This window comes from Pygocentrus nattereri, chromosome 10, assembly GCF_015220715.1.
Source record: "Pygocentrus nattereri isolate fPygNat1 chromosome 10, fPygNat1.pri, whole genome shotgun sequence".
NCBI classification, from domain to species: Eukaryota; Metazoa; Chordata; class Actinopteri; order Characiformes; family Serrasalmidae; genus Pygocentrus; species Pygocentrus nattereri.
This window is the reverse complement of record NC_051220.1, coordinates 39,810,037-39,834,513: the sequence shown is the minus strand read 5'-3', so window position 1 is coordinate 39,834,513 and position 24,477 is coordinate 39,810,037. Positions and strand designations below refer to the sequence as shown.

General features: G+C 41.8%; 1 protein-coding gene across 1 annotated transcript in view; it reads left to right on the top strand.

Annotated features, from left to right (window-relative positions):
- syne3 (spectrin repeat containing, nuclear envelope family member 3) overlaps positions 1–24,477 on the top strand; it is a 58,064-nt gene that overhangs the window by 9,695 nt on the left and 23,892 nt on the right. The window contains exons 4-12 of the mRNA XM_017711280.2: positions 2,252–2,561; positions 4,112–4,267; positions 6,349–6,693; positions 10,133–10,269; positions 13,645–13,819; positions 14,114–14,296; positions 15,576–15,719; positions 17,001–17,135; positions 17,556–17,717. Of these exons, the coding sequence (XP_017566769.2) occupies positions 2,252–2,561; positions 4,112–4,267; positions 6,349–6,693; positions 10,133–10,269; positions 13,645–13,819; positions 14,114–14,296; positions 15,576–15,719; positions 17,001–17,135; positions 17,556–17,717 (1,747 nt within the window). The remainder of the gene's footprint in view (positions 1–2,251; positions 2,562–4,111; positions 4,268–6,348; positions 6,694–10,132; positions 10,270–13,644; positions 13,820–14,113; positions 14,297–15,575; positions 15,720–17,000; positions 17,136–17,555; positions 17,718–24,477) is intronic.

The window sequence follows — 24,477 nt, the reverse complement described above, 5'->3', positions numbered from 1 at the left end:
AACCTTTTCTGTTGCTGCCGTAACCAAACTAAAAATAGAGTCATTTATCTTGAGTTAATGTTAGAAAATCGGCATCTGTACATGAAATAAACTTTATTTCTCTTTTCTCAGTTTTCATATGCAGCATGGTCAGCTGAACTATTAGTGTTTATAGTAATATCTGCAAGACCCATTGACACTGTTTAACTAATGTAAACCACACAGTTCCTGAAAAACATGTGACTGCAGCCTGTAGCTAAAACTAAAAAGTGCTGTGCAAAGTTTTAAAAATGCTGTGCTGTTTTCAGAGTGGCTCACTCGTCAAAGGATATCATGCAAAACTGGATTTTGTGTAATCCATATAGTTCACTCCCGAATCCATATATGGAAAATAAGCTGCCAGTTTTGTGTTCATCATAGTCACAATAGTGCAGTTACATATATCCGCTTGTGCAGCCTACAGCTGTTTAGCCCCGCCCACTCAAGGTGAAGTTCTAAGGAGTGTTTCAGCCTGGAGTGCTATTTTAATAAGAGTCAGTACACGATAGCCAATCAGAACAGAGCATACTTACATACAGTGCTGTGCAGAGGTCCTATTTAAAGCCATGAATTTGAGCAGTTAGCGTGCTTTGGCCTGTAAAATCAGCATATATTATTAAATATGGAAGTAAACATAAATACATTTACAGGATTCTCAGATTTTTTTTTTCCTTTTCCAAAAACTGATCACATGGATTTGTTCAGTTCCAGCACCTGACTCAATTTGCTGAAGCATTGATTAAAAGATATTGAAGCATATCTACAAATATTACTGTGTTTCTGTGAGGAGATGTTTGCAAATTGTTAAATACATGAACATTTGCGCTGCTGTTGGATGAAAAAACCTCAAATCTCCGTTTTTGGTATAATTTGAAAATGCTTGTTGTAAATTTCATCAGGAATGGACCGAAATAAATGGCCCGAAATGACTTGGGGCCGGAGTCTGGTTCCATTTACTTACATGAAAAGTAGACTTGTTTTTTCCTTTTTTTGTGTAAAGTTATCATTGTGGAGATGCGATATAGCATCTCAGCAGCGATATAGAAACTCAGTATTTATTGTATGAAGATGATCTGTATTAAGCATATATGTATTGTAATTTTGAGCATATATGTCCTTTCTGACCAAATCAACAGCTTTTAAACGTATATTTTCAGGGGTTTTAAACTTTGACACAGTTCTGTTGATCTTAAAGGCACAGTAATAAAAACAGCCTGGATAATGGATGAAAACGGAAAAGTTTTTTTAAAAAATGTAAGATATTGGCCCTTTAACTCATTCTGTATGTACCACGTGGTGTTTGCTGTGTAGTGAACTGACTCAAGACATGACCAGAATGAGTGAAACTGTTATTCACTGTTAGAAATAAAGGTGCAGTGCAGGAACATTTTTCGTCCATCGAGGTACAAACGATGTAAATGTTCCCTCAAAGGTACAGCAGCGGTTTTAAGTCCTATTGTGCATCTTCAATGTGTTTTTCCAGCTGAAAAGTTCGTATTTGTACCTTTTTCGTAATCCAATATTTTAAAACAGAACATTAAAATAAAGCCTGGAGTCGGGACGTCGGGACGAGGTGTGTGGAGTCAGTACAACTTAGAGAATATAATTATAATGGATTATGGTACAGTTATGGCACAGCCGTTGATGTAATGCAGAGGAAAAAAATCTCATATTTCTAAATTTAAACTAAACACATATACACTAAGCGATTCTTAGTCAATGTTTATAAGAAAATGATAAAAAATACAGTATTATTTTTTTAAATGTTGCTGTTGTTGTAGCTTTTTTATAAATACATAATGTTTAACATTTTAACGTTCAATTAAATCAAGCAAACTTAAATTTTCCAGTAGAATTATGCTCTCGATTTTGCCATAGCGGTGCCGTAACTGCTCAGCGTGAGCGAAGTTTTGAGTGAAACACAGTGGATGGTAGTTAAGGATTAATTACTAACATCTGACCAGTTTTACTGTTGGCTGGAACATTGAGACCCCTGCTCTAAGCTGCAGGAACTACTTTTTTGGGTGGAAGAAATTTGAAACAGTGTTTGGCTTCTTTGCCTTCATCTTTTTTGTTGTATAAAATTATTATAATGTTCAAGTCTGAATATTATCATGAATACCATCATGGTTGGATGATCTCCTGCGGCCACAGCCATGAAGTTATTCACTCTTAACACTCCACCTCAAGTATTGTGTTGTATTTGCTAATTGCCTTTTTTTATGTACTGTAGCCGTATAGAATGGGTGTGGCTGCACTGGAGTGAGTATCTGAAGGCCCATGAGGAGTTTAACATGTGGCTGGTGAAGATGCAGAGGACGCTGGAGCCACAGCTGGAACTGCAGCTGGGCCCGCGCGAGAAGCTGTGGCAGCTGGACCATCACCGTGTCCTTTGCAGTGACGTGAAAGCCCAGGCTCAGCTCCTGGAGAGGCTGGTGGATGAGGCTGCGGCTCTTCACAACCGCACACAGGACACCAGTGTGGACGAAAACGCCCAGGACGCACTGCAAGAGGCCTACAACAGCATCCGTACCAAAGCAGAGGTAGCACACAAGCTCTTAGAGCCTTAGAGTTATTACTGTTAAGTTACTGAGCAGAGTTTTTACTGTTGTTTTGTGCTACTATTTAAATTATTCCATGATGTATTTAACACTGTGCCCACTCACCGTCCTTCATCAGTGGTCACAGGACGCTGTTGGCTGGATATTTTTGGTTGGTGGTCTGTTCTCAGTCCAGAACATGAACGCATGTGCTGAGATAAGCGACGTTTATTATGGGCAAATCCAGGGTCGTAGTCGAGACAGTGCAGGTTCAGATATCCAACTCGAAGCGCACGAGAGTCAGACATGATGAAGACATGATGAAGTCTCAAAACAGACAAACCGATCCAATAGAACAAACAGTACAAGCAAAGCACATCAAACATTACAAACAACAACGACCAGCGACAACTAGAGGCAAACACAGGGCTTAAATACGCACAGGGTAAACGAGGGACAGGCGGGAACACGGGTGGAAACAATCGGGTGGAGTCACGAAACGAGGGGTTGGACTAAAAACCAAAACAAAAACACAACATGAACACATGGGCAGGACTGGGAGGGGCCAATCGTGACGTGTGTGTGTGAGTGTGTGAGTGTGTGAGTGTGTGTGTGTGTGTGTGTGTGTGTGTATATTCATAGCTATATAACAGGGAAAGCAGACGGTCCTGTCCTCCACCTTGCTTTTTACAGTCCTTGAAAAAGGACGACTACAGTTAGTTCTGACTGCTCCCAGTAATGTTACAAATGTTACTTCTGTTGGGTTTTAATAAATATGAAAATTAGCATTTTTAATAGTTAAATAATGGTTAAGTCACCCCCCCCCCCCTTTAAAACTTGGTAAGATAACATTGAATAATGTGGGATATAATTAAAATATTAACTCGTGTGATTTTGATATAAAAATTATGAAAATAACATTTTTCAGTTTTTTGTTTACTCTTTTTGGTTTCTTAAGTTGAGAGAGTTAGATTTATCTAGTGTATTAATGTATATAATAATTTAATTTTTAAAAATGCTGTCCAATGTTTTCATTTTTGGCCACGCACATGCTGTTTAGAGCAGGAAGTGAGGCTGCATCCCTGTCCCTCATGGCCACACGGTGAACAGTTAGATTGCGTTGTTTTGCTGCAAATGTGTCCCAAAGTCTGAAAATCAGTGTGAAACATTAAGAATCGTCACTACCAAAACACAGATTTTCTGTGATCAATAAAACTTATGTTTTTGTGAAAAATCTGATTTTTTTTTTTCAAAACTGTGTTTTCTAGTCATGTACTGGCAAATGTTTTTGAGTTCTGCTCATAATTGGCTGAAGCTGCCAGTACCGAAACATTTGGTAAAGCTTTAGTAGTGTCTTTTTTATTCTTTGTGACAAAATGAAGTATTAAATCATTAGTTTTAATGAAAATACACATAATTGAGGTTTTGAGACACTCAAACGCTCTGACATTGAATGATCCATATATTAGACTAAAGAACAGGTTTTGTGTTTTTGTGATGGTGTGGTCTGTTCTCTCTGTTGTGTCGTGGTGACGTGTTTGGTTTATTTGCAGGAGAGGCTGGCTCTGGTCCAGAAAGTGGCAGAAGAGCACCAGCAATACCAAAATCATGTTCTTGAGTTCCAGAAGTGGCTGGTGTTGAAAACGGAAGAAGTGAGCCGCTTCACAGAGCTGGAGGACACTTCTGAGAATAGACTGCAGGCCCTGCAGGTACAGTTACCCAGTTAGTGGAGCAGGGAGATGGGCTGCACTGATCTTATGGGAATATCTATTTTTACTCGACCATAGAAAGTGACTGACACTGGCTGTGACATTATCCCATGTTTTATTCATTATAATCGTCTTTTTCTTTGAAGCTTGAAATCTGATTTGAGGTCACAACACATTGTCAGTCACTGTCTCTCATATTTTTTCTGACTTTTGGTCTATTGGGCTGTTGAAATTAAGCCCTTAAACTGTGGTCTCTTTATTCAGTGTATATTAAATATGAGGCTTGTTAATCAGAATGTACAGTGATTTATTTACTGTCTACTATAAAAGCAATCTGGAAGTACTGTAGTAATGAGAGAAAGAAATTGACCTGGGGAGTTTGGCCACACTCAACTCCTTAGAGTTTAACCTCTTTAATCTGTTCTCTGTAAATCACCTGAGGTCTAATGCTGCTGCTCTGTTTGTTAAAACTGTGGGGAAAAACACGTGACCTGTGCAAAAGCTACGGCGTGTTTTATATTTCGTGTTTTTTTTTTTTTTTGTCCAGTGTTAAACTCAGCAAATGAATAGAGATTGGGCGCTGAAATGTGCAGAAGTATGTTCTCTGTAGAGGATGTTAACTTATTTTCACTCAGCAAAACAGGTCATTTGCTCAGGGGGGCCCAAACTTTTACATACGATTTATGAGTTGTAATTAATTAAAGCATTCTAGAGCCAATTGATGTCTGGTTTGGAGACTGTGGCTCTGTCTAAAAGACAGGAGGCTGAGCTGGAGGTGGCGGAGATGAAGATGCTGAGATTTTCGTTGGGAGTGACGAGGATGGACAAGATTAGAAATGAGCAGATCAGAGGGACGGTGAAGGTGGAGCAGTTTGGAGATAAAGCCAGAGAGGCCAGGTTGAGATGGTTTGGACATGTGTTGAGGAGGAATAGTGGATATATTGGGCAAAGAATGTTGGAGATGGAGCTGCCGGGTAGAAGGAGAAGAGGTAGACCTCAGAGAAGGTTTATGGATGTAGTGAAGGTGGACAAGGAGACGGTTGGTGTAAAAGTAGAGGAGGCAGTGGATAGGGCAAGATGGAGGCAGATGATCCGCTGTGGCGACCCCTAAAGGGAGCAGCCGAAAGAAGAAGAAGATTCTAGAGCCAATTGAGTTAGAAATCACGGCCTTTAGCTTGATGCATAATGATGCGTTTTTACCCCCTACTTTTGTGTGTGTGATAAACGAAACCTTAGACGAGGGGTCGGCAACATGCAGCTCTTTCACCGCCTTGTTGTGGCTCCACATTCGATTGTTTAGGTAAAGAAAAAAAATCCTCCTCTGTAGTAAAATAAAGCTCTGTTAATCGTTCCAACACCGTTTTAGCAATAAATGGTCTTAAACGCAGGAGTTACTGTAGCCTATAACTGCTCATTTACAAACCTTTAACCCTGAAGGTTGGCACGCAGACTGCTGGTTACCATAGCAATGCAGACAACTGTCTCGACCAGCCAGGCAGCTAACGGATAAGCAAAGAGAAAGATTAAAGACGAACATCGATAATTTTGAGATGAATGGAGCTAACTTTAATCTGCAACGTGAAACTGTCAAACACTAAAGTCACGAAGCTGAAGTCGCTTCTCATTCGCCAGCTTCAAATTTTCTGTTACACCTTAAATGGTGCAGCAGTCACATTCTGATGCCTCAGGCTCCACGTAAGGCAGAGCGGGAAATTGAAGCTGGCGAATGAGAAGCAACGTCACCCTCGTAAATAGGACGTTGAGACATTTTACAAAAAAACTGTTGAAAAAAAAACCTGCTGAAAAGTTTCCTGCTGGAGATGCGAGAAAGGCGACTATAGCTGAGCTAAAGCTTAAAGCGTAGCAAAGTAAGTCTGTTTTCATTTCTGTTATATTTCTTTTTCCCTATACACATTTTGTTGCACACATTGAGACATATTTACAGCCAAGATGCTAAAATGGACATAAAGTGTTGTGACTCCCAAGGTGCTTAGTTTTGTTGGAAAGACAAATTGGCTCTTCCTAAGATTTGGGTTGCTGGTCTCTGACTCAGACAAACTAAAACTCCTCTCTCCTTCCAGGAGCTGGACGCCAGTGTAGCTCATGAGGAAAAGACATTACGGTACATTGAAGGTTTGGCTGAGGCTGTGAAGGTCAACACGTCTCCGGCTGGAGCGGAGTACATCACAGAGGAGGTGGAGGAGCTGCGGCTGGCCTGGCAGAGACTCCGTCAGGCCCTGGTGGACATCCAGGAGGAACTGCAGAGCTCGCTAGACTCCCACAGTCAGTACCTGGCCCGCAGAGAGGGGCTGGTTGCTGATATCGGGCAGCTGCGGGCGCTGGTGCAGAAAATGAGCCGCGAGCTGGAGAGTAAAGATGGAGAGAGGACGGAGGAGCACATGGTGACTCAGTGGAGGAAATACACAGTTAGTGCGCCGTTCCTTTCGCTTTCACCCCGCCCTAAAACCATTTCAGCTGTCAAGTAGGACACGCAGGAATGCCTGCAATGGCCATAATTATGTAGTCCAGACTGCCTCAGGTACATTCCGCAGTGGGGAGTGACAAATATTCACGACCAAGTGAAAGGAATTTCTTTAGCCGTCTGGGTTTTTGCACCACAGAACAAATGTAGCTTGTTTGTTAAGGGCAGTGTGTGTAGTACACAATACACAAATAATCAACAAATAACATTAAAGGTGTATGCCGTAAGACTTCGGTTAGGCATAGTAGTGGATTACAGGAAGGAAAACGACGGGGTATTTAATTCAAATTCCCTACAGTCCAGTTTGTGAAAATATCCTCAAGCAAAGGTTCGGAACATCATAATGTCTAACTTGCATCATGATGTATACTGAAGTAGCCTAGTAGGTACATCAAGTCAAGTCAGCTCTATTGTCAATACTACAGTATGTACAGGACATACAGTGTATTGAGATTGCGTTACTCTCAGACCCCGTGGTGTAGCAATAACTTCAAATAGATGGTAAACAAGAAAAGTGTGAATTTAAATAGACACTAAAAATCGTAGAATAGAATAATAAAAATGTAATATAAATGTAAGAAGGTCCTGAAATGAACACTAAATTGACATAAGGCACATACAGTGCTGTCATACAGTCTGTGGGTATAAATAGTGCAGATATAAACAGTAGTGAAGTTAGTCCGAGCTGAGCTCATGGACCAGTTAAAGTGATGGGTGCCTCGACAACTGAACGTCAAATCAAATAAAGTCCAATTCAATAATATTTCAACAAAATTTAGTCAGTTTCCTGTTTTTAAAGCACAACATGTGTGTATGTCACTCGCTCGTGTCTCAGTGCTCATCGTAATGCACAGATCTGATTGGCTGAGTAGCGTCACGTGTTATTTACAACACATGAGATTGCAGCATTAAAAAAGTAGCTGATTAAAACAGGATTGACCTGTTGAACTTAAATAATTCTCTATAGGTCCAGATCCGCACAGGACAGCGTCTGGGTCCAGACTCGGACCGCAGCCCTCCTATTAGTGACCTCTACTCTTAATGTTATTAAAGGGCCTGTATCCTACATTTTGCTTTTTACTACATTTTCCTCCTAGGGGCCCTTAAAACATCTTTGTGGTTTTGTGTATCAAAAGGTACATACCAAATGTTGCTTATTTCTACAGAACCATTTTCAAACTCGTGTTGTTTATCCCTCAAGCGTTTCAGCCTGGCTGCTCTTTGGGTGAAGCACAATACAAGACAGCTAGTCAGAAAAGAGCTCATTTATACATGTCAGTCTTAAAGGCACAGTAACAGAACAGCCTTCGTAATTCTAAAGAGAGGCTGTAAAAGGGTCGTGTAAACATGAATTATGACTGTTTTTGGTATGTACAGCCACACTAATAAGTGGACTTTTAAGTTTTGAGTGGACTTCAGAAGAAGCGAAAGATAATGAATCATATAAGATACGGGCCCTTTAAAAGTTTTACGATGTACTGTCCACTTCTGTGTCCACTCTATATATAGGCCCAACCATTTCACCCCTCGCCCCTACCGCTCGGCCCTTACCCCTTCGTTGTGTGTGTTCATGTCTAGGGGGGGTAGGGTGTCCTGATTTTTGTTGAGATAGAGGGAGCGATTTAAGGTGGAACGGGAAAATCTAGTAAATATCTGACTTCAGCTTCATATCACTGAAGAATTAGGGATGATTAATAATAAATAACTGCCCCCCTCTTTGAAGGCGTATGATCCCTAAATGTAACTAAAGCCCAGCAGTGAGGAGCCGAACTTTCCCCTCCTCTGCTGTCCCTGCAGACGGGCAGGGTCGCCTACAGAGCGGCGCTAGTAGCTGTTAATGAAGTGATGCTCTTTTATTTGAGGGCCCCATTTCAGAGGGAAGATCTCAACCACTGCCCTCTAACTCAGTTCCAAGGGGTTAGGGTGACACTCAAAAACAAGGTGTAGGGCTAAAAATAAGACAAGGGATTGGGCCAGTTTATATATGGGAGCTACTTTGATTTCATTGTTTCTGCAATACCATAAAGCTACACATTGGTCACTTTATTAGGTACACCTTGCTAGTTAAAGGTTCAGAACTGCCTTTCAGCAACCTGTTGAGTTGCTTGGTAACACAAATAGCTAATCAGCCAATCACAGGGCCGCAACTCCGTGCATTTAGGCATGTAGAGGTGGTCAAGACAATTTGCTGAAGTGCAGACCGAGCATCAGAACGGGGAAGAAAGGGGATTTAAGGGGCTTTGAACGTGGCGTGGTTGTCGGTGCCAGACGGGCTGGTCTGAGTATTTCAGAAACTGCTGATCTGCTGGGATTTTCACGCATGACCATCTCTAGGGTTCACAGAGAACGGTCCGAAAAAGAGGAAACATCCAGTGAGCGGTCAGTTGTGTGGATGAAAATGCCTTGTTGATGTGAGAGGTCAGAGGAGAATGGGCAGACTGGTTCCAGATGATAGAAAGGCAACAGGAACTCAAATAACCAACCAAATCTCTGAGGAACGTTTCCAACACCTTGTTGAAAGTGTGGCATGAAGAATTAAGACAGTTCTGAAGGCAAAAGGGGGTCCAAACTTTTACTAGTACCTAATAAAGTGACCGGTGAGTGTATATATACCTCTTCCCATTCACGCTGAAGTTATAAGGAGTGCTTTAGCCTGAAGTACTTTTTGAACGAGGCACAGTATCCACTCAGATGTAGGAGTCTCTAAAGGCACAGTAACAACAACAGCTTGTTTAATTCTAAGGGATAAAGAGGGGTGGAAAACGGTCATGTAGATGAGTTATGACTGTTTTACATAAAACCACACAGAACCACTAAAATAAAGTGCAAATGGACCCTTTGAGCTCCTCATGGGTCTTTGATTGCTCTGTTAGTGCAGTGCATTTGAACAAGTGTGACGCTGCCATTCACACTCTTCAGAATATCACAAGACACGTAAGGTTCACAAGCTCATTTAGGCCAGAGCACAGCATGGTCAAGAAAGTTCGGTGTGTATTATCCCATTGGTTGTTGGCAAATGCATCATAAAATCTGCCCATAATAAATAAATTAAGTGATATTTTTACCCATATGACTTTGTTTTTATCTTTTTGTTCGATTGCAGCAGTAAGTAAGTAAGAATGCAGGGTAGTTGAGATCTGGGAAAACACTGAAATAACCATCACTACTATAAGCCGTGCTGATATAGTAAAGTAGTTAAGCTTATAGCTGTCCACGGTGGAGAACTTCTGACAAGGTTGAAATCCTTTTTAGATCAATGAGAGCAGCCTTTCTTTACCCCATGGAGAGGAATTAGTCATTAATGTCAGTTTGGAAGCTGTTTGGTGGAGCCCGTGATCAGCATGTGTCCTGCAGGGTTGATGAGCTCTCTGTCTGTGTTGCAGGGCGTGCGGAACGCGCTTTTGGCAGAAGAGCCGAGGGTAGAGCAACTCAAAACCCAGCTGAAGGAGTTATTCCGGTTCCCTCAGGACCACAGAGAGCTGTCTGATGATGTTCTGGCTGCAGTTAAAGAGTATCAAAGGTGAGCGGAGAGCAGACGCCCAGAGGGTGGCTAACACACGGGAGACAAACAAGAAATTTAATAACCAGTTTGCATAATTTATGTGTGATGCACGGGTCATTCAACGTAAACACGCAGCCACAAATATTCAGCAGGGCCGCGCTTGAACAGGTTATACTTTCTTTTACGGTCACCGTCGTGTTCAGCAGTGTTGTTGTACTGCTGTTGTTTGACTGAACTATTTAAATTTAATTCATTACACGTTTAATTACACATTAGTTATGCATTTAATTAGTTGAATAATTAGTTGACTTACATTTACTTTCATTTGCATATGCAGATTTTCTTTCTGTGTTGGCAGAAAACGTCAAAACAAAGAAAAACTTGGCAAAATCAAGCTTTTCATCGAGGTCACTGACTTAATGTTTTGAATTTCTTCTTCTGGTAGAATTTCTCCACCTTGTATCACGGGGTGTCGGCGAGTCAAAAGTTTGGACACACCCACTCAGAGAATCGTTTTATTACTGTTTTCCAAATTTTACATTAATCAAAACCTTGAAATAGTTAATATGGAGTCACCTCAGTCAGAAGTATTAGCCGTCAACACGGTAGGGCTATTTAGGCCCCAGCATCCCTCATCACAACACGGCTGATTAGCTGAGATGCGTGATTGAGGACCGCCGCTAATTTACTTTTAATGAGATTCACATAGCAATTAGAATAAAATAATGCTTCTGCAATGATATAAAGACTGTGACAATGTGCATCTCTACATTTTCCTGCTCTGAAGTTCACTAAAGTACAAAATCAAAGCTTTTGTTTTGGCAAGTTTAGCCACTGAATATTTATAGTCATTTGCAAAAGTTTGGGCCATGTACTCGTTATGTTTTCCTGGGTGAAAATAAGTTAAGACATAATCTTTTAGAGAACACACTTAAATGTGGCATTTCCGTAAGTTTTATCCCAGAATCTCTGTTTATTTGCTGAGTTTAATGTTTGAACAAAATATAAAATATGTCAAAACTTTTGCATAAGCAACACTTTATGTTCTATTTTATGTTTTTCCCCCAACATGTTAAATTGAGCAAAAAAGCAGTAATTGAGTGTTGGTATGTGCAGAAGTAGAGCAGGGGTGTCAATCCACCGAAAGGGCCATGTTAAAAAATCTCTGCAAGTCTGTGGACCAGAGATTGCCTAAACTGGTTATTTAAAAACTGTTTATTTAAAAAATAGTGAAAACATCAGCGTTCATTCACGCTTGGGATCCATTTCTGTGCAGCTGAGTTAGGGGTTCGTATTGAATTGAACTGCAGCTGAAATGCAGGTAGTGTGTTTTGTGATGCGACGTAGATTTGTGCCGAATTATGGCGTAACCGCTGTCCTGTTGATTGTTGTTGGGTGGAGCGGGTGGGAGTGCATGTTACACTGCAGTGCACGCTGGGGATTGTAGTGCAGCGCGCTATGAAACAGGCTAATATTTATCGAAAGTGGAAATAAATTTGCTGGGTAGTGTTTTGACTTGTGCTTGACCTGTGGGCCGTAGAGGATGTGTTAACTTATTTTCACTTAGAAAGTCAACAAAGTGTAATTGCGTGTGAGATCTTTTAAAAAGCTTTCTATCTTTCTCCAGTGAAGTATTTTGGGGCCTTTGAGAGGCGGCAAAAGGTTTAACATTGTTCAGGACTTCAAAACTTCTGGTGCTTAGCTGATGAGCTCAGTCAGATGTGCCTGAGCAGGAAAATCATCAAACTGTGGAGTTCTCCACTCCTGGCCTAAGGTCACCATGCCCAAAAATCAGATTAGCACAATTTGCCACTCACCACAGATGTAGGCAGTCAGCCAGGCCAAGACAAATGCTTTTTCATCTCTAGAGCTCTGAGGCTACTGTTATGAAAGAGTACATCAACAGGGCTACATGACCTTAATGAAATTTTGGAGTATTTACTGACTTATTTGGGTGACTATTAACTTTGTTTGTTAGTTACATTAGCCTCAAGCAAAATTTGGCCACCATGTATGTCTTGGCTGATTTACTAAGGTAGTGGAAAATTCTTTAAATTAGATTTTTTTGGCAAACCGTTCCTTTAATACTGTTAATCTCAGAGTGAGCGGGTGTATACAGGCATTTGGACATGCACTCCCTGAGCACTTGATTAGGAGCACCCATCATTCAACACCTACTCATTGATGTAATTATCTAGTCAGCCAATCATGTGGCCGCAGTGCAGTGCGTAAAATCATGCAGATACAGGCCAGCAGCTTCAGGTAATGTTCACATCAACCGTCAGAATGGGGGAAAATGTGATCTCAGTGATATTTACCGTGGGATGATTGTCAGTATCAGACGAGCTGGTTTGGGTATTTGTGTAACTGCTGATCTCCTGGGCTTTTCACACGTGGCATCTCTATTGTTTACTCAGAAAAGTGCAAGAAAGAAAAAGACATCCAGTGAGGGACAGATCTGCAGACGATGAGAGAGGTCAGCAAAGGCTAAACTCAGATAAACACTCTGTACAATTGTGGTGAGAAGACAAGCATCTTAGAATGCAGAACATGTCCAACCTTGAGTACGAATGGGCTACAAAAGCAGGAAACCCAAGTTGGGTTCCGCTCCTGTCAGCCAAGAGCAAAGCGCTGAGGCTGCTGTTGGCACAGGCTCATCAAAACTGCACAGTGGGAAGACGAATGTAGCCTGTTTTAATGGATCTCAGTGCCTGCTGAGACACACAGATGGTAGTTTTAGAGTGTGGCGCCAACAGCATGAACCCATGAACCCAGCCTACCTCGTGTTGACAGTCCAGGCTGGTTGAGGTAGTGTAGTGGTGTGGGGAAGGTTTTCTTGCCACACTTCAGGTCCATTAATACCAATTAGTACTTGAATGCCACAGCCTATTTGAGTATCGTGTCTGACCATGTGCATCCATTCATGGACACAATTTACCATCTTCTAATGGTTACATCCTATATGATAATGCACCATGTCATAAAGCAAGTCATGTCAAACGGGTTTCATGAGCATCATAGTGAGTTCAGTGTTCTTCGGTGGCTTTCCCAGTCACCAGATCTGAGTCCAAAAGAACCCCTTTGGGATGTGGTAGAACTGGAGCTTCACAGCTTCAAAGTGCACCTGAAAAATCTGCAGGAATTGCCTACTGATATCACGTCAACATGGACCAGAAGCTCAAAGGAATGTTTCCAACATCTTGTGGAATCCATACTATGAAAACTCGAGGCTGTTTTGAGCAGCATTAGTATAATGTTCTTTATAAAGTGTTCAGTGAGCGTATAAAGTAGTTATGCGTAATATATAGTGTGTATATAGAGAAGAAAACATATGTCCATGTGTACTTGGGTTGGACAGTTGTGATTGCAGATGTGTCTGTTTGTGCGGTGCAGTGTGAAAGGCCGCTCGTCCCGGCTGTCCTCGGAGAGTGAGACCGCTCTGAGGCAGGTTCTGCAGGACCCTCTACATGGCTTTAGTCAGTGGAGTCAGGCTGTGTCTCAGGTTCTGGAGGCTTCAGCAGAAGTGACCGAGTTTTCCCACATCGCTCTGCTCGTGCAGAATATTGAGGTAAGACCCCAAGAAAGCCGCAGGCATTCTCCTCCTCTTTCCCAGATCATATACAAGTTAGAATGAGTGAAGAGAGAACCAGATATTGTGGTGCTATACAGAGGCCTTAGATGCATGTGTGAATGGTTTAAAGGCTCAACATTTTCTCTCTGTGGCTGATTCCTGTTTTTGCAAATCAATACAGACAAAAGTCTTTACATATTAGAGCGCTGCTAGTAGCTCTTTGCTGAGATATTTATTACTTTGTTAAAAATGCTCAACTTTTTTTTTTTTTTCTGGTTTTTGCCTCTGTAGAAGCTCCTAAAGCACAGTGTGCAGCTCCAGGAACGTTTGAGCCTGCTGCAGGTGAAGGCTGATCTCCTGACCGCCGTTTTTGGGAAGGAGAAAGCAGACAGTCTGTTGGAGGAGCTCACTGCGGACATGAGGAAGAGGGAGCTGCTCCACAGCCAGCTTATGCAGAGGAAGAGTCGACTACAGGTACACCATCATCATCGTCATCATCATTAATCGCTTAATCCAGATAAGGTCACGGTAGCAGTTGGGAGAGCAGAGAATCCCAGACAACCCTGTCCCCTGCAGCTTCATCCAGCTCATTCCCGGGGACCCCAAGCTGCTCCCAGGCCAACTTGGAGATATAATCCCTCCAGTGGGTCCTAGAACGACCCCTGGGTCTTGTCCCAGTAGGCCGTGCCTGATCCACCCCCACTGGGAGGCGTCCAGTGGGCATCCGGATCAGTTGCCTGAAACCAGTTATCAACAAAGTCAAATTTACTCAAATTATTTAGACTTCAAATAAATGTAGTCAATCAGCCAAGACACGTTTGGGGCCTGACGTTTGCGTTGGAGCTAGAAGATTAATGTAGCTACCAAAGCAATGGAAGCTTATGTACTCCGATTAACATTGTGCTAACTGTGGTTTCTGACATTATATGACGTTTTTATTTGCTAAAGGTTTGTTATTATTATTATTGTTATTATTATGTTCTTTTTCTAATAATGATTTCATAGAAGGCTACGCTATAAAAATGAGTCTTAAAAATAAGTCACAATAAGCAAAATATAAGTTATAAAAGCCATTCTTCAAACTCATCAAAGCTTCACCAAAGTTTTTTCAGTGTTTGCAAGACATATGATGATGGCAAAGCTATCAGACACTTTGATATGAATGGACCGTATAGACTGGTAGGTGTTGAAACTATGTAATGAACCATTAATGAAGCAAGAGAAATGCTGTGCTCCATGACTCTGGGCCCTTTAATAACTAGTTAATAACTGAATAATAAACCAGTATAAGGCTTAAAGCCAATCTGATCTCCAGCTCTTCACTACTGCATGAAAACCTGGATCATACAGTAGCCGCCTGCAGTCAAGCGTGATGCAACTCTCATCACTGTCACTGTCTGACACGCTTTATTGTGGGCTCTGAAGTTATGCTCAAATCAAACGTGAGTTAAAATAGACGGAATAGGCAATGGTTTAGATAAAATTCAAGCTGCTAATGCTCTATTTATGTGTCAAATGTAAGTGATAAAATGCAATGAAAGGCTTGTTTAGCTTAATTAGCCTCGTAGTTCCAGTGCAAAACTAAAACTAAGCAAAAATCTGACCCGAAACATCTTAGACTACGTTCACCACACTGTTGCCTTCAGCACTGCGGCCTCAATAAACCTGATTGAGTGTGTCAGCTGCTCATAACTGCATTTAAATGTACATTTTTCATACAGCAAGTCAAGATTTTGTCTTTCCCCCCACACAGGGACTGATCTCAAGGACGAAGGACTTTGGTGATGCCTACGACTCTATTCAGAAGAGACTGGCCTCCATAAAGGAGAGATTTCTTGCAGCAGAAGGACTCCAACCTGACATTCTTGCCAAGAAGAGCCAGGCTGACCAGCTAAAGGTGAGCATCCCATCACAGCTGGATAAAAAAAAGAATAAAAATAAAGTCAGAGGCGTTTTATAAATGTTGCAGCTTTGATAAATTCTTTAGATAAGATCTTTTGAGCACAAAGCCAGCAGGTGGGATAAACTGATAGAGGTCCTTTCATATGCAACTTGGTGTGATCGTTGGGTGTTGCATCAAGAGCAAGTGAACACATTTTTGATTTGACTCTCACTGAGCACGCACAGAGAGATGTGTGTCAGAAGTGACAGTGACGAGAGTTGCGTCATGCTGGACTGCAGGGGGCGGCTGAATGATCCAGGAGTTTCGTGCTGTAGTTGAAGAGCTTGAAAAGCTGGAGTTCAGAGTTTTTTCACCTTTAAGGATTGTTACTCAGTGATTAGTCTTTGGAATATTATGCAGTAACTTGTGTGAATTATCTAGTAATTATTAGCACTGTATACGATTAGAGCTGGACAGCATTTAAAATGAATAAGTATATAATATAAGTATATAATTATCAATTATTTCACCTCTTCTCTACCACAACAGCAAACACACTGCAGCTTAGACCTACTTTCTGTTATCTTTAGCTTGTCTGCTTTAAATGAAAATCTTAAATTAAAAAAAAATAAAACACATTCTTTTGGTAATAAGATATTTCACCTCATGTTTTGAAAGCTGTACAAATTTGTGAGTTTGTGAGCTCCTGCTAGTGTGGATCCATGGATGTTTCTTCTCTTTAACTGACGCTGAATTACACTGTAATTCAGCTATTCACCAGCTTCTTGATTGGGTTGATTGTTCCACCTTAAGCAATGCAGCAGTTCTGATGCCTGAGGCAGCTAGAATGTAACTGCTGCATCATTTAAGGTGGAACAGGAAATTTAGCTAGTTAGCTGTCGAGACATCAGCTACTAGTCGTGATTTTGATGCTTGTTATGGAAAGAAAAAGGACCATAATACATTGAAACAACATTAAACTAAAACAATCCAATGGTTGTTATAATTCTCACGTTTATAGGTTGCTTTGGCCTCTCGTTCCGCCGTCTTGGCGGTCTTTCTTTTTTTCTCGTAACGCTCAGTTTGGTGTCTGTTTGGAGGACCATATAGCCTAACACTTCACCCTACCCCTCTGTCTCAACAAGAATAGGACACCCCACCCTCTAGACGTGAACACGCAAAGCGGAGAGGTAATGGCTAAGTGGTAGGGGCGAGGGGTGAAATGGGTTTGGGCCTTGCTGACGGGTCAGCTTTGTTTACGTGGTTAACACTGCGTATGATTGTATCCATCCTCAGGTCATTAAGAGGGATCTCGAGGACAGTGAGGCGCACATCACAGCTTTGGAGACGCTGGTGTCGTCCAGCCCGACGAACAGGACGAAGTTTGAGCGCCTCTATGCGGACTGGAAACTGCTCTATAAAGCGGTTCGGGTAAGGAGGATCTAGTCAAGGTTCTTGGAAGTCCTGATGTAGTAAAGTTCCTGTCTTTTTAATGAATAAAGATGTGAAATATTTCATGGGTAGAATTTATATCCTCTAACTAGCCACTTCAAAATGCCAAGCTTCAAGTAATTCTGACTCAGTCCTCAAGATCTGTAGAAGCCGCATAGATTGCCCCCCTGGTTTCCTTATCTCCTGCTGTGCTTTGATGATGATGATGATGATGATGATGTTGAAGACCTTGATCAAACTGTGGTTATTTTAGTTTTAATGCACTGTTTTGGCCCGGGGAGATCTTTATTTATTGAACAAAGTGAACTCGATCCTATAACAGCCTGGTTCTCAGATGTGGCATTGTTTTTTGCTGTGTGTGTGTGTGTGTGTGTGTGTGTGTGTGTGTGTGTTCATCAGGTGAAGGTAAATGAAAGTGAGGAGAGCATTTCTGAGCATGAGAGTTTCCACGAGAGTCTGCTGAACGTGGAGAAATGGCTGATGATCATGAGGCAGAAGCTGGAGTCGTTCCGCGGGCCGAACGGAGAGTGGAGCGTGGAGAACCGGCAGCATGAAGCGGAGGTAACACACGGGCGTCCGGACGTGGGCTCATACATTTGTCCCACGTGTATATATATATATATATATATATATATATAGGTCATGTAACAACATATGTATCCATGTAATAATAATATATTGCATGTTTAATATACATACAGTGCTGTGAAAAAGTATTTGCCCCTCACAGTTATTATTAAGTTTCTTCTGTTTTTGCCACACCTGAATGTTTCAGATCATGAGAGTACTTTTAATATTAGATAGTTTTGAAATGATGATTTGATTTAGTGAAGAAAAATGCTGTTCAACCCTACTTGGCCAAGTGTGAAAAAGTAATTGTCCCCTTAGCTACTTAAACCTACGAGTTAACCAAATTCAATTGATTATTGGGTTCCGTTTCATTAGCCACACCTAGGCATGATTACCGCTACACCTGTTGAATCTAAACATCACTTAAATAGAGCCTGTCTGGCAATGTGAAGCAGCTAGAAGGTCTCAAAAGCAGCTCATGGTGCAACGTTCTAAAGAGATTCTAATAAGTGATACTTTTTTAATCCCACAAACGGGGAAATTTCACCTCCGCATCCATGAACTGAAACACCACATACACACTAGTGCGCACACTTGCCCGGAGCGGTGGGCAGCCCTATCCATGGCACCCGAGGAGCAATTGGGGGTTAGGTGTCTTGCTCAATGACACCCCAGTCATGGACTGTTGGCACTGGGGATCGAACTGGCAACCTTCCGGTCACAGGGCCAGTTCCCTAACCTCCAGCCCACGACAGCCCCTTAAATACAGATGCAAAATAAAGTCACTGAAATCTACCAGACTGGAAAAGGTTATAAAGCCATTGCTAAGGCTTTGGAACTCCAGCGAACCACAGGGACAGTGATTATTCACAAATGGAGAAAACAGTGGTGAACTTTCCCAGGAGTGCTCGGCCTTGGTTTTTACCAGGAGTCGGGTCAAGTCAAGTCAGGAGGCTTTTATTGTCATTCCATCTATGTACAAGTACACAGTGGAGTGAAATTATGTTCCTCCAGGAACGTCACGGTGCAAGAAGGAACAAAAAGTACAAAGTGTAAACAAAAGAATAAGCTAGAAACAATACAGTCACTCAGATCATGTTGGCTTCCACTTCTGTGAGCCAAGAACAGAGAGCTGAGGTTGAAGTGGGCACTGGCTCACCAAAACTGGACAGCTGAAGACTGGAAAAAGTAGCCTGGCCTGATGGATCATGATTTCTGCTGAGTCAAAAAGACAGTGGCATTGATGTAATCATGGACCAGAATCTCAAAGGAATGCTTCCAACATCTTGTGGAATCCATGCCACGGAGAACTGAGGCTGTTTTGAGAGCAGAAGAAGGCCTCACCTGGTATTGGTGTAACATTCCTAATAACAAGCTCAGTGGGTGTATATGTCAGTGGGTGTATATGTCAGTAGCTATTTGTAATAAAGCAATAACATTCATAAGCCATAACCAGGTCTTACTTCAGGGACCAAAAAGAAATGGATTCGTTAATGTTATTGTTATAAATAATACTCTTTCAGTTTTTAAATTGAGACATGGTGCCTTTGTGAAAAAGCACTTTACATTTTTTACTTTATATTTTTTTTTTCCCTGCAAAATCAGGACACTGTCCTGGAAGTGTACAAAAACAAGTGCACGCGCTCAAACACATTCTTTAACACTTTAATCCCTGTGGGCCGAATCCCAACTCACGTAGAACGAGCCTTTTTCGCACAGATTTCAGGAACTGACAGTCTGGCAGCAAATCCCAGTTTATCTGATATTCATATACACGTCTTTGTGAATCATGATGCCCGTCAAAACCTGCTACATTATACACTGTTTGAAGGTTTCTTTTCAGTCTTCCAGCCTGGAAGTTAGGATAAGAGTAGCCAGTCTCTGAAAACGTATTCTCTCTTAATTTTTCAGACTCTGTTGAACTTTTTATCAACTCTTTGTGAACAGGACGCTTATGTCAAGCACCCAGCAGCCTGGCTAGTGTAAAATAAAATAGATTTTAATTTTGTCCACAGAAAAGTGGACTTTATCTTTGTCACCTTAAAAATCACAAGAATGGAGTTAACGAGAAGTTTGCTTATTCAGAGGTTCCAAATCGAGTCAAATTTATTTGTAATGCGCTTTTTACAACGGATGTTGTCACAAAGCAGCTTCACAGAATTCCAGGAAAGACAGAGTTTTAACAAGAGTGTAAAAAATGTAAAAAAAAAACCCTGGTGGACAAGCCAGGGGCAACAGTGGCAAGGAAAAACTCCCTCAGAGCTGAGGAAGAAACCTTGGGAGGAACCAGGCTCACCAGGGGGGGGGCCCATCCTCCTCTGGTCAAACTACCTACAAGTGATTATACTACTAATATTAATAGCAGTAGTATTAGTAGTAGGAATAGCTGGGAGTCTATGAGAACATCAGTGTAGGGTGGGCAGCTAGTCCAAGGCAGGTGGTGGCAGCTGGGGCGTGGGCAGCTGGTCTGAAGTGGGTAGCAGGAGAGCTCAACAGTCGTCCTTCAGTGTCTGGCTGGACATGTGGGGGGTTGTATACTCGGAAAAAAAAGCAGGGAAAGGGAATTAGTTTTATTCTATCTGTTTGTACATAAACAGGGAATGTAAACATTCCCAGAGTGTGGCTAACGACTCCGGCAGATCTGACTATGACAGCTTAACTAACAGGAGAGAACCAGAAGGACACACAGACACGGCAGCACTCTGAAACCGTCTGGCATCCCTCCGCTCCACCGTCCACAAACCTGAGTGACCGCGTGCGAGCAGCTGGACGACAGCACCAGCGTCTCAGTTTACTATAATTCCCTGTGTCCATGGACCCCTGGATCTGCTGCCTTTATCTAGGGGGAACATTAGCTACCAAAACCTGAACTGAACAAGTGAGTTTTCAGCCTAGTCTTAAAGATTGAGACTGTGTCTGAGTCCCGAACAGTTTCTGGAAGATCATTCCAGAGTTTGGGGGCTTTATAAGAAAAAGCTTAGTCAGGTCAGGTTACTGACACTGGTTAGTGACGCACTTTGGTGAACCTTTGTTTGTGATATAATACTTTGTTTATCGTAGATATGTAGATAAATATATAGAGACATGAAATATACCACTCACATCCTTCAGAAATTAAGAAACGTAAGTTCTCATTAAGGCTGTTCTCATTTGTTTTAACCCCTTAAATGTCCAGGAGCTTCCCGTAGGTCTAGATGTCCTTTCCTTACTCCTATAACTCTTATCACTTGTTCAGTTTTTATTGTTTTCTGTGTAAGTACTGAATAATAAGCCTGGTTGTCCAAGGGGTTAAACACAAGTTGTTCAGATTGTGTTTTCAGAGCTGACTCAAACCCCCAGGTCTTCAGCAAATTCAGCATATTTTGTGTCTAAAATACTCCACACTATCCAAAATCCTTTAAACAAGTTTAAACAACAGCAAACAGTCAAGTCACTTTGGACTACAAAGCTGTAGAAGTGCAGCTGATTTGACGGCTCTATCAGGAACAGGCAAAGCAGGATTACCTCTGCACTTACAAACTGGTTTACTTTAGCAGGATTAGCTCTGGTAAATATGCACATTGTATATTTTAGTAGGGCTTATTAATTATTAAAAAGACTTTAATCAGAAACCTGCCCTGCAAGTCGCAAGAGCCTGTAGAGTTTCACTCACTAGTGATGTGAATCTTTGATCTTGCCGCAAAGAGTCAAGAGACCAGCTTTTTTTTAATTCTAATAGCATTCTCTCCATCTCTGCCATCATCACCCGGTCTAAAGACCAGTTTCTGGACCCAGAGCCGGCTGTAAAAAGAGCAGAGTTGATTTCATAATCTGAGTGTTCTGTTCTTGATCCTAGAAAGTGCCGTCTAAGACATTTTGCTTTAACTGTTCAAACCACAAGAACAGAACATAGTTGCCTTCCCAAGATTTTTCAACATTAACATGATTACCCACGAACAACAACTGAAACAAAGGAAAAAGAGCAGAAATTAGAAGATAAATGTCAATGGCATGTCACAGAATGGAAGAGAAATGCGTTTTGATTTACGATTAAAACTTTTTCCTCATGAGTCCTCATCGTCCTGTTTTTCTAAGCATTATAACAGTTTTATGAATGTTATCAGACCCTTGAAAGAGACATAGGCTATGTTTATACAGCAGGTAAAAGGCCCAAATGGCCCAAATCCAGTCTTTTTCTTCAAATGTGACAGAGAAAAAAACGCATTGAATCGGACATTTTCCATTCCGATTTGAGACGTTTTCGTACGTGGTACTGAAATCCGATGCGTATCCAGTCGGCAGTGCGACTCCATCTGAACGTCAGGAACGGAATTCGTGTGACTTTTACGTCGGTACAACTCGACATTCGTAATAATTTCGTGGAACTCAAGCATTTAGGCTGATGTTTCTGTACAAAACCAGAAGAGACTCATCGCAGCCGCTCCGTGTTCAAAGAGATTTCGAACGAAATGCCTGAGCGCGGCCGGAGGAACCCGAGGCTCCAGCGTCAGAGAACAGTTTAAAGAGGACACGAACCAAAGAAGTGGCCGTGACGAATAACGCGCCCTTTTTACGGCGAACTCGAACACTGTGGGTGGTGAGTCCAGCTGTCAAGAACTTCATAATCGCTCCTGTGATGCTGGAGAAGACAAAAATGAAGCTCTGGGAGCGACAGGCGTTCACTGGCCATCATGACTGTTTACCTCTGGAAAACCTGCCACGTGAAGCATTTTTCACGGGTCAATAGGAGCTGATCTGTCCAGGCTGATGTCGCATGCAGATCACATTTATAAGATAACGTGAACAGCCAACTTGGTGAGAAAATCCGATTTGGGCCACTTTGACCTGCTGTGCAAACGCAGCCACGATGTTACCGAAAGGGACACAAATGTTATATTGTTTAAAAATCTCAGTGGTAGAAATGCTGATGTTCGCCAGATGTACATTCTCACTTGCGCAGAGTTCACATTATATCTAACTGAAGTGTTAAAATATTTTTATACATTGATTTTTATTTTCTTTTTTGATTTGTTTGTGTCTTTGAGTCTGCCTAAACATCTCTCAGTGGAAAACAAGGCTCTCTGTGCTCAAGCTAAGACAATGATTTGACCAGAAATTAAATTTACACAACCCCCAGTGTGGTCAGCTTCTTCAGTCTTGCACTGGAGATGAGAGGCTAATGCAGATAAGTAATGGAAGTCTGAGGACACTAGTTAGCACAGTGCAAATCATCATCATTCAGTATCTCTAATACGGGGGCAGTCGTGGGCTGGAGGTTAAGGAACCTTCTGTGACCAGAAGGTCGCCGGTTTGATCCCCAGGCCGACAGTCCATGACTGAGGTGTCCTTGAGCAAGACACCTAACCCCCAACTGCTCCTCGGGTGCCGTGGATAGGGCTGCCCACCGCTCCGGGCAAGTGTGCTCACTGGTGTGTATGTGGTGTTTCACTTCACGGATGGGTTAAATGCAGAAATCCCGCTGTGGGACTAATAAGTATCACTTAAATACACTGGATTATGTTTCTGACACTCTGCAGTAAACCGTTATCTATAAGCATGGATATAAACTGCTACAAAGAGTAGTAACAGGAAGTGTTCAGGACCCCCTTATTAACCTCGTAGACTCCCTGAACGTCTCAAAATCAGAATTCTGTCGCGTCCCTGAAAACTTGCATGTTATGTTTTTCATTAGGGTGAAAAAAAGATACTCAGTACAAATTAATGGAAAGGTCATTGTTTAGCTGCTTCACCCACGGTTGGTGAGCAGCAGTGGTCTCCCTCAGGGTGGCGCTGTAGCAAATCGTTTTACCCTGTTGGTTCTTTATTGCATAGCGACTGTAACTATGTCCAGGATACTTCTGGAAACTTCATTGTATTCCATGAATTGTGAATTGTTCCTCATTTCTTAAACCGGAGATAAAAGAGAGGTGTAAGATCTCAGTTGATGTGTGGAAGAGCATATTACCAAACTAGAATAGAGCAGTTCCAGAAGAAGAATTGTTAAACCAAACAGCTGGTTGCCATTAAAGCTATCGTGAGCGCCACTATAGCGAGTTAACAGCTACAGTTGCACTCAGAATTATTCAAGCCCCACAAGCTTTTATGATGACCCAGAATTTTTTTGAACTACCCGTGTATCAGTTAAGCGATTTATTGAAATTGACATTAAACTATGTCATATTCCTGAAAGAAAGGGTATTTTCTTAATACAGCCATGTCATAATTATTCAACCCGTTTAATAATGCTGGATTTTAAATCACTGCTCGTCTGTGAGGCAACAAAATTGTGCTACAACACAGTTGAGCCTGTGGATACATTGATAAATCCCACCCATGCATGTGTTTAAGCTCAGCAGTGAAGAATCCAAACCCTGTCCCAAACCAGGGAACTAGCCGTATGTCTGGAGAATTGAAGTTTATTTCTTGCACGCAGGTGCCAGACACCTAGCCAGCCCCTGAAACGATGGACTGACACAGGTTTACAGCTGGACTGATCTGATGCCGAGGTTAGACTCGGCTTACCCATGACAAATGACAGGTGTGGTGGACATGACCGTGTAAGGAAAAACAGAAATAGGAAGCCCGTATAGAATTTGAACTCGCAGCACTGCATATCGCTGTTGTCGGAAACAAAACCTCGTATCTCCTAAATGGAAACTTTACAGGAAAAGAAAAAAACATACTTCACTTTCAATGTAAGTCAATGGAGCCAGACTTTTTATCAAGCAATTTTTGGCCATTTATTTTGGTCCATCCTTAATGACATTTATAC